The sequence below is a fragment of the Labeo rohita genome, chromosome 20, assembly GCF_022985175.1.
Source record: "Labeo rohita strain BAU-BD-2019 chromosome 20, IGBB_LRoh.1.0, whole genome shotgun sequence".
Lineage (NCBI taxonomy): Eukaryota > Metazoa > Chordata > Actinopteri > Cypriniformes > Cyprinidae > Labeo > Labeo rohita.
In genome coordinates this window covers 3139513-3155606 of record NC_066888.1, presented here as the reverse complement: position 1 = coordinate 3155606, position 16094 = coordinate 3139513, and the positions used below count along the sequence as shown (strand labels likewise).

The following is a 16094-nucleotide window of genomic DNA, read 5'->3' as shown; positions in this document are numbered from 1 at the left end:
TCGGCAGGCTATGGGTTTGCTCTGAGACTCCTCTGAGATTGATTTTTATTTAACACCAGTGCTTTAAGCGGTCCTCAGAGCCACAGAAAGAGGGACCCTCACTGCCACAAGTGAAACACACTAATGGCACACTATCTTCAGAGTCAGGAATCATCTATTCAGCTGTTCTCTCACTTTTCTGGAAAAAGACAGGACAGAGTTTTGTTTGTTCCCAAGAAGACCTAATGAGCCATCTGGAGAAAATGAGCCTTGTTTACAAATTTCATTACAAATATTGTGACTTCTACAAAAACAATTGATTATCATGTTCTGTGTGAGTGCTTCGAAATCTTATAAATGTATGGAACAGCAGTGATGGAACACTAAACCTTGTCTTTTACTGCCATTTTTTCTATATTATTTTTATATATAAAAGGGATTTTTTTTGTCTTTATTTAAAACTACAAAGACCCAAATATATAATATATATATATAAATGTTTTACATTTTTGACATTTTTGTAAGTTTTTAGGGAAATATTGTAATATTGCAACGCTGGCTCTTGGGTAGCAGAATTTTAGTGTTTTTACTTACTATCTGAACAAATGTAGAGGACATCTAAAGGTTCATTTGAGGGTGTAATGCTTTTGTAACGTTATTTCAGTGGCCTGTATGAATATATACAATTATAATCACATAATAATGATACAATAAGTTTATTAGATAAGAAATAATTTATTATAAAAATATATGCTCAGATTATATTTACATAACCTGATGAACTCAATGAAAACTTTCATCACTTGACTTTAGAACTTTTATCACTTGTATGTAAAATTTTCATAACTTGTATCATCTCAGTCACTGTTCCCATTTTGGACGACAAAAAAAAAACTGATTATTTTCTATACTAAATAATTTCAATGCCAATCAATCCTAATCAAACATATTTTAAAGAATTCACCAGTTCCACAGAATTCACACATTTCATTGAATTCACACAATACTGTCTGATAGCGTATTGTGCCCCTTACTTATCATGCTAATAGCACTGATACCCCCACATTCCAGGACATTATCACCTGTCCCTCATACAGCAGGCAGATATTTTGGAAAACAAGCAAAGCCCAGAAAAAAACAACAAAACCAGTTAAGTATATTTTATAAATGATAAGATACAGGTAGTTTCAAATATTGCTACACAAATTTCTTGTAGTATTCTTGAGGAAATAATTTATTCTTCAACTTACTTAATAATAATTAAATATTGATTGAAACTCAAAATTATAACAAAGAGGTCATTTAAAGGAGAACTCCACTTCCAGAACAACAGTTTGCAAACAATTTACTCACCCCCTTGTCATCCACGATGTTCATGTCTTTCTTTCTTCAGTCGTAAAGAAATTGTGTTTTTTGAGGAAAACATTTCAGGATTTTTCTCCATATAATGGACTGCTGTGGTGCCCTGATTTTGAACTTCCAAAATGCAGTTTAAATGCGGCTTCAAACGATCCCAAATGTGGTTGTAAACTATCCCAGCCGAGGAAGAAGGGTCTTATCTAGTGAAACGATCAGTTATTTACATTAAAAAAATACAGTTTTAATACTTTTTATTCTCAAACGCTCGTCTTGCCTTGCAGTCCTTGAACTCTGTGTATTTTGAATCAAGACAGTTAGGGTATGTCAAAAAACGCCGACCGTATTTTCTCCCTCAACTTAAAAAATCATTTAAAAATCATCCTACATCATTGCAGAAGTTCCGACCCAGTCTTTGGAAAGTGAACATGCAAAAAAGATCAAACACCCTTGGTAAAAGGTAAAACAGTGATATAGGACGATTTTGAAGTCGAGGGAGAACATGAGATGGGAGTTTTTCGACATACCCTGTCATGAACAGGAACAAAACAGTCCAGGCAGAGTAAGACAAGACGAGCGTTTAGCATTAAAAAGTATATTAATTGTAATATTTTTATTAAAATAACCGATCGTTATGCTAGATAAGACCCTTCTTGTTCGGCTGGGATTGTTTACAACCATATTTGGGATCGTTTGAAGCCGGATTTAAACTGCATTTTGGAAGTTCAAAATCGGGGCACCATATCAGTCCATTATATGGGGAAAAAAACATAATTTCTTTACGACTGAAGAAAGAAAGACATCAAAATCATGGATGACAAGGGGGTGAGTAAATTATTTGCAAATTGTTGTTCTGGAAATGGAGTTCTCCTTTAAAACTTGTGAATGATCAAAAACAATATGTTTCTACTAGTATTTTTTTATCACATGGTGTTTTATGGAATTTGTTTTTATTCTTTAATAGGAGCGAACACATCAAAAACAGTAGTAAGAGCGAGTAGTACTTCGCATTGGCCAAAACACACAATTTTATGAGAAGAGACAAGACATTAGGAACAGAAGAGAGTCATGATAAGAGGACAGGCATTAGGGGAGAATAGAAACAGCGGAGAGGAGAGGAGAGGAGAGGAGAGGAGAGGAGAGGAGAGGAGAGGAGAGGAGAGGAGAGGAGAGGAGAGGAAATACATTAGGAGCAGAAGAGTCATGAGGAGAAAAGGGGAGAGACATGACAAGAGGGGTTAGGAAAGGAAAGAAAAGGAAAGAAAGGGCAAGGGCAAGGAAAGGAAAGGAAAGGAAAGGAAAGGAAAGGAAAGGAAAGGAAAGGAAAGGAAAGGAAAGGAGATAACGTAAGTAAGGAGAGTTGTAAGGCATGGGGGGGGTGTAGAAGAGAGGACAGGCATTAGGGGAGATTAGGAAAGACATGAGAGGAGATGGGTGCCATGAGTAGGGGGAGGGAAGTAGAAAATGAGAGGAGAAACATGAGGGGAGGACACGATGTGAGGATAAAAGAGAACAGGATAAAATAAGAGAGTCATCATAGAGAACTGTCATGTGAAAATGTTGTGTTGGTCTGTACCAGTGCTAAGGGTCTGAGAAACAGTAGTAAAACAGGTTTGCAGCAGACCTGCAGTGTCAGTCTCATTAAGGCAGACCACATCCTTCCCTCCTGTGAAGAAAATGAATTTCTCATTACCAGACTGCTGAAGGTGAATTATGAAAAAGGTTTGGGAGCACGAGGACCATTTAAATGGTCGGGCAGTGAGTAATTGTGTGCTTCAGATGCTTTTTAATCAATTAGTGAATACCTGACAATGTTTGCAGGTGTTTTATGGAATTTGGTCTCAAATTCTTTTTAGAATCAAATTTTGACACACCAGACATTCCAATTAATAAGTGATAACTATGAATAAATTATCATTCAAATTAATGAAGGTTATGCTGAGAAGTGTATCAGTTTGCAAGCCAAAAATATGCCAAGGTTGTTGTGTAGAGCTTTGGCTAAATTTTGCATTAGCAAAACAAGAATGATAATTAAGATGAAATAAGGTTGAAGATGTACCCGCTTTTTGTTTGGGACGGGTCACTGTGACCTCATGTGGCTGCGTTCATTTCCTCTCCGGTTCTGTTGCTCATGTTACATGAGCACAATGAGTAAACAAGACTAATCTCCACCACACACACCGAAAAAGAGGCTCAAATCTCTTGTGATGATCCTCTAAAAAGAGGATGTTCATTGATGTTTTAGAGCGTGGGAGGTGACAGATTGAAACGATGATGAGTTAGATGTGTTTTCGGTTTAAGCAATTTTACACAGTTCGTTTTGGTAAAATCCACATTGCAAATCTTTTGCAAAAAGGTTGTTTTGAAAAATGGTGGGGGTATTTATTAGTAAATTAATGGAGTGGAAGTAATCAATGTTCAACACGTCATCTTCAAATCATAATTAACACAGATGTTGTACAATTCTGTGATGTGAAAAAACAAACAAAAATGACATGTAGATCTAACAATCAAAAAGGTATATATACATATATTGATAAGTAAAAAGACATGCTAGATGACTGTTGTTTGACTGATATGCTGACATAGGAAAAGTATAATTTATTTTTGAAAGAAATGTGTATGAGAAATGTTTGAAATGTGCTTTGGTGCCTTGCAAAATCTGAGCACCCATTTTAATAAGAGATTCTTTATCAAGTGTTAAAGAATGAGTAGACTGTCATATTTACTTGTTTTATAAAAATTATGATTGGCAGGTAGCAGACTTAAAAGTTGAACAAAGCAAAATCCAAATCTTTCCAAGTGCCTTGGAACATGTTTAAATTCTCCTGGTGTACACATATCACTAATTGGAAATCACTGGACTAAGACAAACGTTTATTTTAAAAAAATCCTTAGTTATTTTTTTTTTCTCACATGAGAGCTAAAAGGTTTTTTTTTGTCCTCCTGTTAAGTTGATGCTTACAGCTACTGTATAAGCTAAGAACTTACACTTATTGTGTAATTCAAGTTATTTTTGTCATAAAAATAGATGCATTAGGCAGTTTCTATATCTCTTTGTTTCTTCAATTTCTTTATATTTCTCTCACAATACTGCAAGAAAATAAAAAAATGCACTTAATTTGTAGAGTTAATGAATTATCTATGTATTTTATCTTTATCATTATTGTCTCAGATAACGATGTGATGAAATGTAGTGGAAACTGGTTGTACAATCGTGTCAGCTCTTAAACGAACTAAATGAGTTATATTTTGGAGAAGTTTTACAGCTATTCTTCATCAACAGTACACAAAATCATACAAGCTGAGTTCTAGTGCTCTCAACACATAAATATGATCCTTCCTAGATGATTGTCTGCTGAAGACACAACATTTGTTTGCATTGGGCCAAAAATCTGTATCTGTTTGTATAAGCTCAAGATTTGTGAAACATTATACGTATTATGAATCTCTCTCATCATCACTGTGGGCTGTTAGCCCCATTCGAAACATGGAGCAGATCTCTCAGCTCAGATGACATCCTTATCACCAACCTGCTGCAAGAAATTTGATTCTATCGCTGCCTGAAAGGCATCTCTCACTTTCTCCCGGGTTCTCTCACTTTCCTTGCACTCTATCGCTCGCTCTCACACTCTACTCGCTCTCTGGCTTCTTCCCGCTGTCATTTGCAGCTCCCTCTCTTGCGTGTTCTCTCCTCCTCGTGACTCGAAGGCAGCTCACTCCTCTGCAGAGGCAGCCAGCCCTCCTGATTTGCTCAGTGCTGTGGAGCGATTTGCATAGGGCTGGCCCAGATCTGAGCAACTCCCACCTCCTCTTCCACATCCATCCCATCGTCTCCGCTTAGTTTCACCTGAGTCGAGCCTCCCCCATCGATCCCCCCCTCGCTCCTTTCTCTCTCCTCTCTGCCAGCTTCTGTCTCTATCCTCTCTGCTGGAGAGTCTCTGTTCTGTCTCTGTTTCTTGCTCAGTGAGTGTTGGAAGGGGGGCTCGGATCTCAGTCAAGACTTTTGCTTCATTAGCCGTGTGAGCGGACACAGCGTTGGGGAGAGTCAGTGAGCGCCTCTTTGCCTCAGAGAAGAAGGGCAGCACCAATCGGAGTGTGGTCACGAGACAGATGCTCCAAAGCAGCGGCGCAGGTTGCCAGTCGCCACCCGTTGACTCCCTGCCTCGCTCTTTCTCCTTCAAAGGTGAGCTGGGTCAACCGGGGATACATGGCACTCCGATTCTGCATCTCAGAGGAGCAGCTGATAAATAACATCTGCTGGAACTGAGGAATAACTATATTTGTGAGCTCTCTCAGGACTCCTGTTTCTTCGCCAGTGGAAAAAGAGTCTTGTCCTAGGATTTTGCTCTGGATTTCCATCAAAGAGAGTGTTTGCATTCCCTACCATGGGATCTTAACGGACATCAGGTTCTGCTCACCTGTTTCTCTTTCCTTTCCACCTGCTGAAAGCTGTCCACTCCTGCAGTGAGGAGGGGGCGATAACCATGCGCCCCCACTTTGAGACCCGATACTCCCTGTGGCTTGCCCCCATGCTACCACTGGCCATAGGGTGCATGTTTGGCATTGCATGGGGCTCAAACCCTGATAACACTGTCGTCCTCTCGTCCTCCACATTCTCACATTCTGAGACCCAGCACCACCATCACCCGGCAGGAGCCCGGCATCACCCACCTCCCGTTGCCATCTACCGCTCCCCCGCCCCCCTGCGAGGTGGCCATGGTGAGTTTCTCCCTTCGTCCACCAGGCTTTGAGTTGTTTCAGATATTTGACAGTTCTCAGAAACAGAAATATGACAGAGGTCTCATAATCCTGAACAATTAACTTTACTGGCTGATAAGTTTACTTGGGAGAGGACTTCAGTTTTTTATATTTGCATATCATGTGTGAGTGTGAATGTGTTGGGGTGCCAGTGTGTCCAGTGTGTTTGTATGTGCATGGATTTGTAATTGAAGTGCAAATGATGCTGGTTATTGAACTTGACTCCATTTACGTAGTTCAGAGAGTTTTTCCCCACGCTCCTGTCGGCAGTGCTACAGCAGATGGGGGTGACAGGAGGAGAGAGTGTGTGCATCACTAATCTGATTCTGTCAGGTCGTCACCACTCACACACACTCACACATTCCAGACCTAATGAGATTCTACCCCTCTGTCCCTGTCCTTCTTCCTCCATCTGTGTGTCTGTGTGTGTGTGTGTGTGTTTGTGTGTGGATTCTGACTTCCTTCACCCAAACGGACAATTTTTTTATGTTTTGGGGAAGTGTTTCCAACTCAACTTCATATGCGTGTCTTGTGGACTTTGTTTTCAGGCACCAGTGTATTGCATTCCTTCTTAGTTTTAGAAGTTTTTAAGCATGTCCTTTCACATTTTGACATCATGATACATCATGATGGCCTGGGGTCCACAGTCCTTCAAAGTCACCAGAGCACTCTGTGACACTCCGTAAGAAATCCTTGTAGATGTATCTTGCGTCAGGATGCAACTGGATATCCGGTCATGTGCAGACATGTAATTAGGGAAGTACATATTGCATATCATTAGGTTATCACTGCAAACTAAAGTAATTATTTAAAAAATGAATGAATGAATAAATAAATAAAAACATAACTGAAAGCAGTGCTTAAAAATTAAGTAAACACACGTTTGTAATGTGTGTGTGTGTGTGTGTGTGTGTTTTCCCCCTCTTAAGCTACCTTAATATGCAGAGGCACCTACAATATAAGTAAATCATCTGTAGGCTTATTTTCCAAAAATAGTTAGCACTGTGGAGCTATTAAACATTGTCCTGTTTTTCTAGAGTCATTTGTTTCACGTTTGTTGATGTGTATTTACCAGTGACTGTACATTAAGCAGGGATACAGTAAAGTATTTTAACATAGAGATTAAACTGTAAAATGTATTAAGTAAAACCTTTCTGAAACTAAAACCAGAAATTCAAAATTTATTTGAAAACATATATATAAAATACAAAATGACTGTGACATGCAAAACTATAAACCTTGGTCTAGGTGGGGAAAGTGTATGTGTGTTTAAAGAATGGGGCTTAGACTGCTCAGCTGTGTTAGAGTTAGGATTTCAGTGAAGCAACAGTGATTGGGATTGAGAAAAGGAAACTGCTTTTTTCTCACTTTCTCTTTCACTTCCCTGTTTGAAGACCTCTTCTGTCCTCTGGGATGGGATGCTGAGCTCTGCCAGGGTTGAAAATGAAAAAGACACTGTCAGGAGACAGACCCACTACACATAAACACACACACACAAAGAAAGGAAGAAAGAAAGAAAGAAAGAAAGAAAGAAAGAAAGAAAGAAAGAAAGTCACTGGTCATTCTGTTACTGCTTTTGGAAAGATACAGATTATACTTAAGAACACAGCTTGTATGTGGACGGTGCTAATAATAATAATAATAATAATAAAAATTCTTAGTGTTTTTGTCTGTTTTTAGTAAAGAAATACAATATGAGCATCCCTGATAAAAGATTAATTAGCCTAGCAATGAAATTACATTTACAAATACTAAAACGTTCAGGTAATATATCTTGAATTGTTTATTTTCCTCAACCTATTCTTTTTAAGCATACATCTGATGCAATTTAGCAAGCTTTATTTTATGTGTTAAAGCATTTACTGTTGAAACAGAACGTCTAGGTGGGGCATATCAAAAGAATTGTCCTTTTTTGTGATTGTGCTTTATCCAGTAGAGTTTAGTTACATCTGCTACTTAACTTTGTATATGCTGGTCACAGCCAGATGTTATTGGGAGGTGTGCAGTCTGAATCTAGAGAGCAAAAAAACAAACAAACAAACGAAACTAACGCAGAATTTTTTATTTGTTTTCCCAGAAGATAAAAAAAATAAAAATAAAATAATAATAAAAAAATAAAAAAAACATGAAAGGTTTATATATTTATATATGCTATTTTTTTCTTTTAAAAGTAAATTACCAAGATGGATTCAAATACATGGACTAAAAGCCATAGACTAAACATTTTTTTGTTTTTGATGTGGCTTTAAGAATGTTTAGGTATTATTACTGCAAAATGCATAATATAAGTAAATTGCAATAGATTGTTTTAAGGGATCATGAACTGAGAAATCAAAATTCCCTTGATCTTTTGACATATAAGAGGTCATTGTACTATAAAAACATCCTGCAAGTTTCAGAACACAGAACTTTCTCTTTAGTCTAAATAGAATAGGTTGTGGAATGTGCCACTTTATGACGTTGTGTGATTAAAGCCCACACTAGCCCCATCCACCGATTCATGCGTGTAGTGTAAATAACGAGAGAAGCAAACACAGGTCTAAGCAGAAATCAAACGGTACAGATGGCTTCGAAGACAACAAGATGCTGTGCAGTGCCAAGCTGTGGAAAAACACAGTCTTTGCATTGCCTTCTTTCTGATCTGTTCACTTCATACTACAGATTGGTTTACTAACAAGGCACAATTTGACGCAGGATTGTCCGAAAGATTGAAACTAGACAACACGCCACGCCATGCCGCCACGCCTATTCAAACCAATGAAAGGGGTCAGACAGGACAGAAATGAGTCCATTAGTTATAAGGGGACCTCAGAGAACAGTACAAAATAATAATAATAATAATAATAATAAAGGCATAATCCTTTTATAACCCCTTTAATTATCTCTGCCATAATTTTAGCCGTAGTTTTTATCAGTGAGTCCAGCTGGTATAATCTATCGTTTTTTCCACATTTTTCAATTTCTTACCTTTTTACTTACAGGAATATTATCCATAATATCTTGTACTTATGTGTCTTTGCAGGACTAAAAAAAAATGAACATAAAACATTAAACATTAGAAGCAAGCTGCTGCTGTGGACAGAATTGTTTTAAACTGGAGAGCAAGTTAAATGAAAAAGACTCCATGATTTGGAGTTCTTATTTGGAGAGAGCGCATACACATTCAAACGCACACACACACTCCATTTCTGTGCCCTCCATTTTGGCCTTAGACAGCAAATCAATGACCGCCTTTGTTTTTGCTGCTTAATTATAGAGGTTATTTTAGTTTGTTTGTTTGTTTTTTTTTGTTTTTTTTTGTCATCTCTCTGATTCAGTCTTTATCTCAGCAAAGACAGACCTGAACACAGCTGCCTGTCTGCATGATGAGAATGCAGTTAACACAAGTCAAACAAGGGCTGCCATTTCCTGTCTGTTCATCTCTCTCTCTCTCTCTCTCTCTCTGTCTGTCTCTCTCTCTATATATCTATCTCTCTGTTTGTCTCTGTCTCTCTGTCTATCTCTGCGTATCATTCAGAACACTACTACTCTGTAATTCTTTTGCATCTTGGAAAACAACTGTCAGATAGTGGTTTGGCAGTCACTAAATACCCTGGACATCAGAGTCATCACTAACTAATTGCTATTACAATCCTATATAATTACGCTTGTGAGCTGAAAAGAGAACAGTCAAAAATGTCTCATAATTATCTGAAAAGTGATGTTTATTCATTAGAACACACCCCTGCTGATCACTGCCCCATCCATGATGCAAATTCTGTCTTGGATGTTCAAAAATCCCTTACACCCTGCAGAAATACGTCCTGCTTCTTATGCTATCCATGCAGCTGATCAAATGCCTTCACATTGAGCGCTTTTATGGAGAGCTATTTAAGGCTCAACAAAGAAACAGAACTTGATAAGACTAGAGAGCTTTCAAAACTTTCTTCTGCTTCAGCTGTGATCTCATCAGGAACTCTTGAGCTTTATTCAAGCTAACACTACATTTTCATTGCGTCAGTTCGGATAACAAATTTGTAACACTGCGTGGATTTTCCTGAGTATTGTGACATCAAAAACATTGCATCCCGAAATGTAATGTTCATATAGTATTACATGACATGCCTATAAATCACGCACCAAGTGCATCCGAAAAAAAGAGAGAGAGAGAGAAAAGATATCATGTTTGTTTTTAGTAGCACCTAAGGGACTATATGTTATTATTTAAAGCTTGTCCATGTCTGGGTAAGACATGGATTGCTGCAGGATGTGACTTATTGTCACCTGAGGTTAGTCAGAGGTTTAAAGTGAAAGGAAACTTCAAGAGCAGCAAGAAAGCAGTTCAGATTGCATTGTGTGTAATTCTTGTTACAAAAATCCATCTACTTCAAAAGACACAAGATGACTGCTTGCGCCTTCATGAATGGAGGTGTGTGTAGTCTCACATTGCCAGACTTTTGAACGTCGGTCTGTTCCAAAGAGTCTGTTCCACATCTTGTCTGCAAATTATTCTGGCCAAGAACCACCCACTTAAACAGGAAGATCTGAGTGACGTGCAATACGGTTGTAAAGACAACACAACAGAAATTAGTAGAAAGTGGTGACATATTTTCTTTCTGTCTAAAAAAATTAAATAAATAAATAAATGAATACATTAATTAATGATCATTTCCTGGACATAAAAAAAAAAAAATCTCCATTTTGAGCCAGATATAATAATCACACATTTTACAACCATGGATTTACATGTACACAATTATACAGTTGGCACAATTATACAGTATTTGAAGATAATGTTTGGTCAGGGTATTGGTACTAGAAACTGGGCAGTGTTTCTGTTGACAGATGCCATATTTGCTTTGAGGAATTGGCGAGAGGAAGGCGGGCGTCAATTATTATTGAATTGAAATTCGTCTGAAAGCTGTTTGATAGATACAGTATTTACTGTATGTACTGGGCCACTAAAAACATTTTGACTGAGACAAGTAGGTCATCATTCACCACACAACTTAGCAGATGTTTGTATCCAAATATTTTTTTGAATAACCCATATGTAATAAATATGATTGCCTCGTATTTAACAATCACCATAATAAAAAAGTGGAAATGTATTTTTAGTGCAGGTTTAAAGATAAACTAACAGTTGAGGAGTTGCTTGGCTTTTGACTATAGACCAGTAGTTTGAGTCTGCTGTAAAGATTTGATGCTACAAACTTTGGCAGATTTAGTGACTAGTGCTTCGTTTAAACAGTGTAAATAACTTATAAAATCCTGTGCATCTGGGCTTCCACAAGTTGTGTAGCAGCCAGTCAGTCAGACTGAAACTGATAATTTTAGACAACTGCAATGTATTCTGGAGACGAAGAGGGATAATGAATTCAAAGTGTCATCTGACTTATTCAGTATTATTACTCAAGTGATGTACCACATTTAATTGATGGTCTTTCTGTTGGTGCTAATTTCATTTCTAGGTTTTTCAAGTGTATTTAAAGCGTTATTTTGCCTTTTGTTGCTGATCATTATGACAACTTTTTTGTTACTATTTGGCTGCCTTTTTTGCTTTGTTATGATGTCTGTGATATTAAAGACACCATAACTGCTTTAATGATTACTTGTAACTCTTCACTATGTACTAAATCAATACAATGGTTAAGTCAGAGTGTGGAGTTTGCCTCTGGGCTTGTTTTTCTCTTCTCAGGTGGCTGCTATCTATATGTGGAGTAAAAGATTGATTTAATTCCTTGATGGCTGCCAATGGAAAAACAATATGGCTGTCAGTGTGTAACTAATTATCTTGGGTACGCTAGGTAAGTGTGGCATTGTGACCATTCACTGCTCATTAGCTGCCCTGATCGTTAGCTGGTCATTAGAAAAAACAGCTCCTCATCAGTTTCTTTTTTTTTAATCTGTATTTAAGGTTTACTACTCTAGCTGCTCTAAATCTGTAGGCCTTTTATGTTCAATATTAGGATGTACTAGAAGTTTTTGTTGAGAAGCTGGGTTCACATGTGACTCCATTATTGGTTTCAAGTGATGTCACTTTATCATATTCCTCAGAAAGTATTTCCTTCCTTCAGACTGTTGTTAATTCTCTCATGTCTACTTGAAGGCAAGCTGAAATGGCTAAATAGGGTTGCTAAAATTTAGCGTGAAGATATTGAGGTGGGATTTGGCGGGGTCCCACAGGAGACATGAGACATCTATCTAAGAGGGGTGCCAAGCTGCTGTAAAATAATAATAATAATCATGTTGCAACCTCAGAAAGTCAGTTTCTAAAGCAGTAAGCCACCTTTTGGTTGCCATAGAGATGTAGGTTTTACCATTGTTGAGGTTTGTCGCCAGGTTTGTGCAAGACTGTGTAAGTGTCGTGTCTGTGTGGCTTGAAGTTATGTCTTGAATGATGCTGTTGGATATACTTTGTATAAGCAAGTGCTGAATAAAACAGTAAACATAATTGAATATTTTAACTCCTATATAGAATTTAATCAGCCAAAATGTGATTATATGGAGGGGGACTTTAGTTTATTCCTGATTACTCAACAGTATGGAACTTGATTAAATGGCTGCATGTGGAGAACCATGTGGAGAAAAGATGGATCATAACAAGTGAAATAAAAACCTCTGAGTCCTGCCTGGTATTGACAGAGTTAACACACTTTTATAACACACCGATACCAATTGCAATAACTGCCCCAATTAATACATTTCACAAAAGCATTCCTTGTAATTATAGATCGGCATCACGATAGCGGTCTAAATTTAGGGCCAGTGGTGGAGCGAACTAGCTGGACTCAGGGAATCATGCCCAGTGTGCATTATGTGTCTTTCAGAAGTGTTCAAGGAAGAATGACAAAGAAGGTTAAAGGCCATAGATGAAGATCCCAATTTAGACTGCTCCTATCTTGACCTTTGCCTATCCCCTTTAGTGTAACTCTATGACGAAGGCTAAATGATGTTCTCTAATTATTCCTCTGCAGTCCTCTTGTGTCATACAGCTTTCTCCTGAAAACCTGACCTTATACATTGCAGACTTAATTTTCTTACCTGAATGTCTTCCTTTCAGACACATTGAAATGTAGCTAATGGTTTGTGTTGTACTAAACAAACCTCAAAAAAAGGAGAACCTAAAATTAAAGTTTGTTTCATGGATTGTTAGACAATAGAAGTATTTGAAGAGTTCAGACGCAAAACCAGCTAAATCCATCTGACGTTTTTCTTTAAAATGAGCATTTCTTTTTGGCTACTTTGTATAGGTTTCTATGTAAGTACTGGTACTTCTGATTGGGCTGAGGCTGGAATTTAGCGAGTTTGAAGTAAAAGTATTTGATGGATGTATAATATGTGTCATTATCTCATTTTTTACCGAGATGGCTTTTAGCTGGTTTTGCATCTGAACTCTTCATTTATTCCACTGAGAAAGAATGAAATACGAAAAAAAAAACATGTACAAACATTGTAACTTTGTGTTGCAGAATGTCTGATGTTGAAAAAGAATCGCTTTAGCTATATTCTTCATTTGCAAGTCAGTTCGAATAGAAGCATCTGCTGTATGAATACATGTGAACGTATAAAGTAGCAGATCTCACTAGCTAGCTGGTCTCAAATTTTGATGCTAACAACGTTTGTGCTTTGCAATGTCTTGTTCTTTTTTATGGTTCTCCTCTGTCCATCCACCTTTCTTCTGTTCTGTAAAGGAAAATATCTGTCATGATGATTAGTTCTGATGCGTTCTTTGAGAAGAATGTGATAGCAATAGCATGACAGTAATGCCAGAGAAGCTGGAGGTACGGGTCTTTAAGGAGGTCAGTTTGGGTAGGCTCTGTCTCCTCAATGAGCTCAGCCCAGTGAAGAGGAAACGATTCCAGAGATGGTTCTGGGGTAGGATGTGAGTCACACACTCAAACCGCTGTCTTGTCCGTTTAGCGCTGTGAGCTGGATAATATTATTGGTGACTGACCTCCTCACTAACCACCCCATCCTTCCAAGTCTTCATCTATTCTTTCTTCTTCTCTTCTTATTGTACAATAGTAATGGCCCACTTCTGTGTTTTTGTTGTAGCTGCAAATCACCTGGTAACCTCTTTTGAGATGACACATACAAACAGTTAATAACAAATGCCAATATACATTAAACACAGCCAGGCTAGGTTCACATTTCTCTTCAGTGTACAGCAAGGTTGAATAAAAAGAATTTCAATTTGTGAGTGTGAATTTAAAATGATGTTGAATTGGAATTTGAACTGAAATGGTCAGAATAGAACAATTTACTGAATTGCTTTTCCGAGAAACTCAACAGTCACACAGCAAGGAAGTGTCAGTGATTCAGCTTGTACTTTTTAACAAAGCACATTAATTACATCATTAATGTTGATTAATTATGCCCATTTATTCCCTGACATTTAGAATGCATTTATTCATTGTTGCTTGTTTGGCTTCATTTAGAGTGCTAAATTAGAGAATTGACATTTTTTTCTGCAATTTTACATGGAATTAGTTCGTTTATTTAATGTAAGATACAAATTATTACAATTTTCTATCCATTTTGATATTTAAATTATCAATATTATCAATAACAAATTAACAATAACATTCTGTATGTTAATATTACTCTGTGCATTAGGTATCGTGGAGTACTAGTGCACAGTACTTTTGTGCAACATATTAATCAAGGATAAGTTCATTTTTAAATATGCATTGTTCTTTGTTAGTTAACTGATGAGACTTTAATGAACCATAACAGATAGTACATTTAAGTGTTGCTTACACCTTCACTAATGTTCGATTCAGTCTGATTTGTCTGTTCAGATAGGTTAAATAAAAATGCGCATACACTCTCTGACAGTAGTTTGTGCTCACAGAAAAGCAGAACTTCATGTTTCTGACACCCATTTGTCACTGACAAGACAGAAAGTCAAACAGTATTTGTTTTCGATTTGCCATTCAGATTTTGTTTTTTGCTATAGTGTTTATCAAACAACACCAAATACAGGAGTACAGGGACAAGAGAGTCGATTACATGTTCTTCCTGTTTGCTGTTGGTTAGAAAAATGGTCTGTTTGAGAGTGCCACCAAGTCATAGTTTTATGTAACAACTGCGGCTCTGGGCATGTGATTAATTATTGTTGCTGTGGTGCTCTTGGAGATGTTTCAGTTGCCCAAATGATTAATCTGGCCCTAAATAAATGCTGTCAAAGTACTTTTTATTGTGCAGTGCAAACCTATCATTAGTGGCAAGTGCAATTAAAAAGCTTCAGACAGGTTCATCATAAGGCATATATGTGCAATTTATTGTGTCTTAAAGGCATGAACGCTGAGTATTCTGGCCTCAGACTGTGAAGGAATTAGTGTTAGGACATTCAGAAGACATGGCGTCATTCCCTGCAATTTTCATATCACCAAACACAGTGTAGGAGGGACATGGCTCTGTGTGCACCCACACAAATCCATAATGATATTTAAATCCAATATTTTGCACACACTTGCATAAACACAATCGGGATCCTTACTGAAACAGGAGATGCTTTGGCATATGACAGCCTTTCGAGTTTAAGAGATGCTCTTGTCTTGCATCTCTGGCGCATCGGTGCGTAGCAGAGTGTCTCTGAGTTCTTCAGAACTCTAACAGCTGTAAAGGGACACAAAAGAGTCTTTTCTTGACTGCTGAGCAAAAGATATTGCGGATTCTCTGAAAATGAATGGTGAGGCTTATAAGTACAATTTTTACCGAGCCAATGTTAGACTACAGAGTTCTCAGAGGAGAATGAAGCATTCAAGGCCTGATCGATGGGCTGGATCAATGATGAGAAGCAAGTATTCTGGAGATCATAGATTATTCAGAGGCATATTGATCTGCCAGTGGTGAGGAGATCGCATTCAGATTCACATGAAAACAAGTGCACTCACACAGACTCTTGTGTAATGGCAACGATTGGCACAGCAGCAAATACAAACACGTGCAAAGTTTTGTAAAAAAAAAAATTAATTAATTAATTTTAAAAAAGCAGACCTGTTGTAACTGAT

The 16094-nt window shown here is 37.5% G+C and overlaps 1 protein-coding gene across 12 annotated transcripts in view; it reads left to right on the top strand.

The window, feature by feature from the left end:
- nrxn3b (neurexin 3b) overlaps nt 1–16094 on the top strand; it is a 317541-nt gene that overhangs the window by 195591 nt on the left and 105856 nt on the right. The window contains exon 1 of one of the 12 annotated variants that reach the window (XM_051138801.1): nt 5129–6057. The exons of 10 other annotated variants lie outside the window; for them this stretch is intronic. In XM_051138801.1, the coding sequence (XP_050994758.1) occupies nt 5823–6057 (235 nt within the window). In that variant the 5' untranslated portion in view covers nt 5129–5822. Of the gene's footprint in view, nt 1–5128; nt 6058–16094 lie in introns of those variants that run through there. One more of the 12 variants, XM_051138800.1, reaches the window with a different exon arrangement.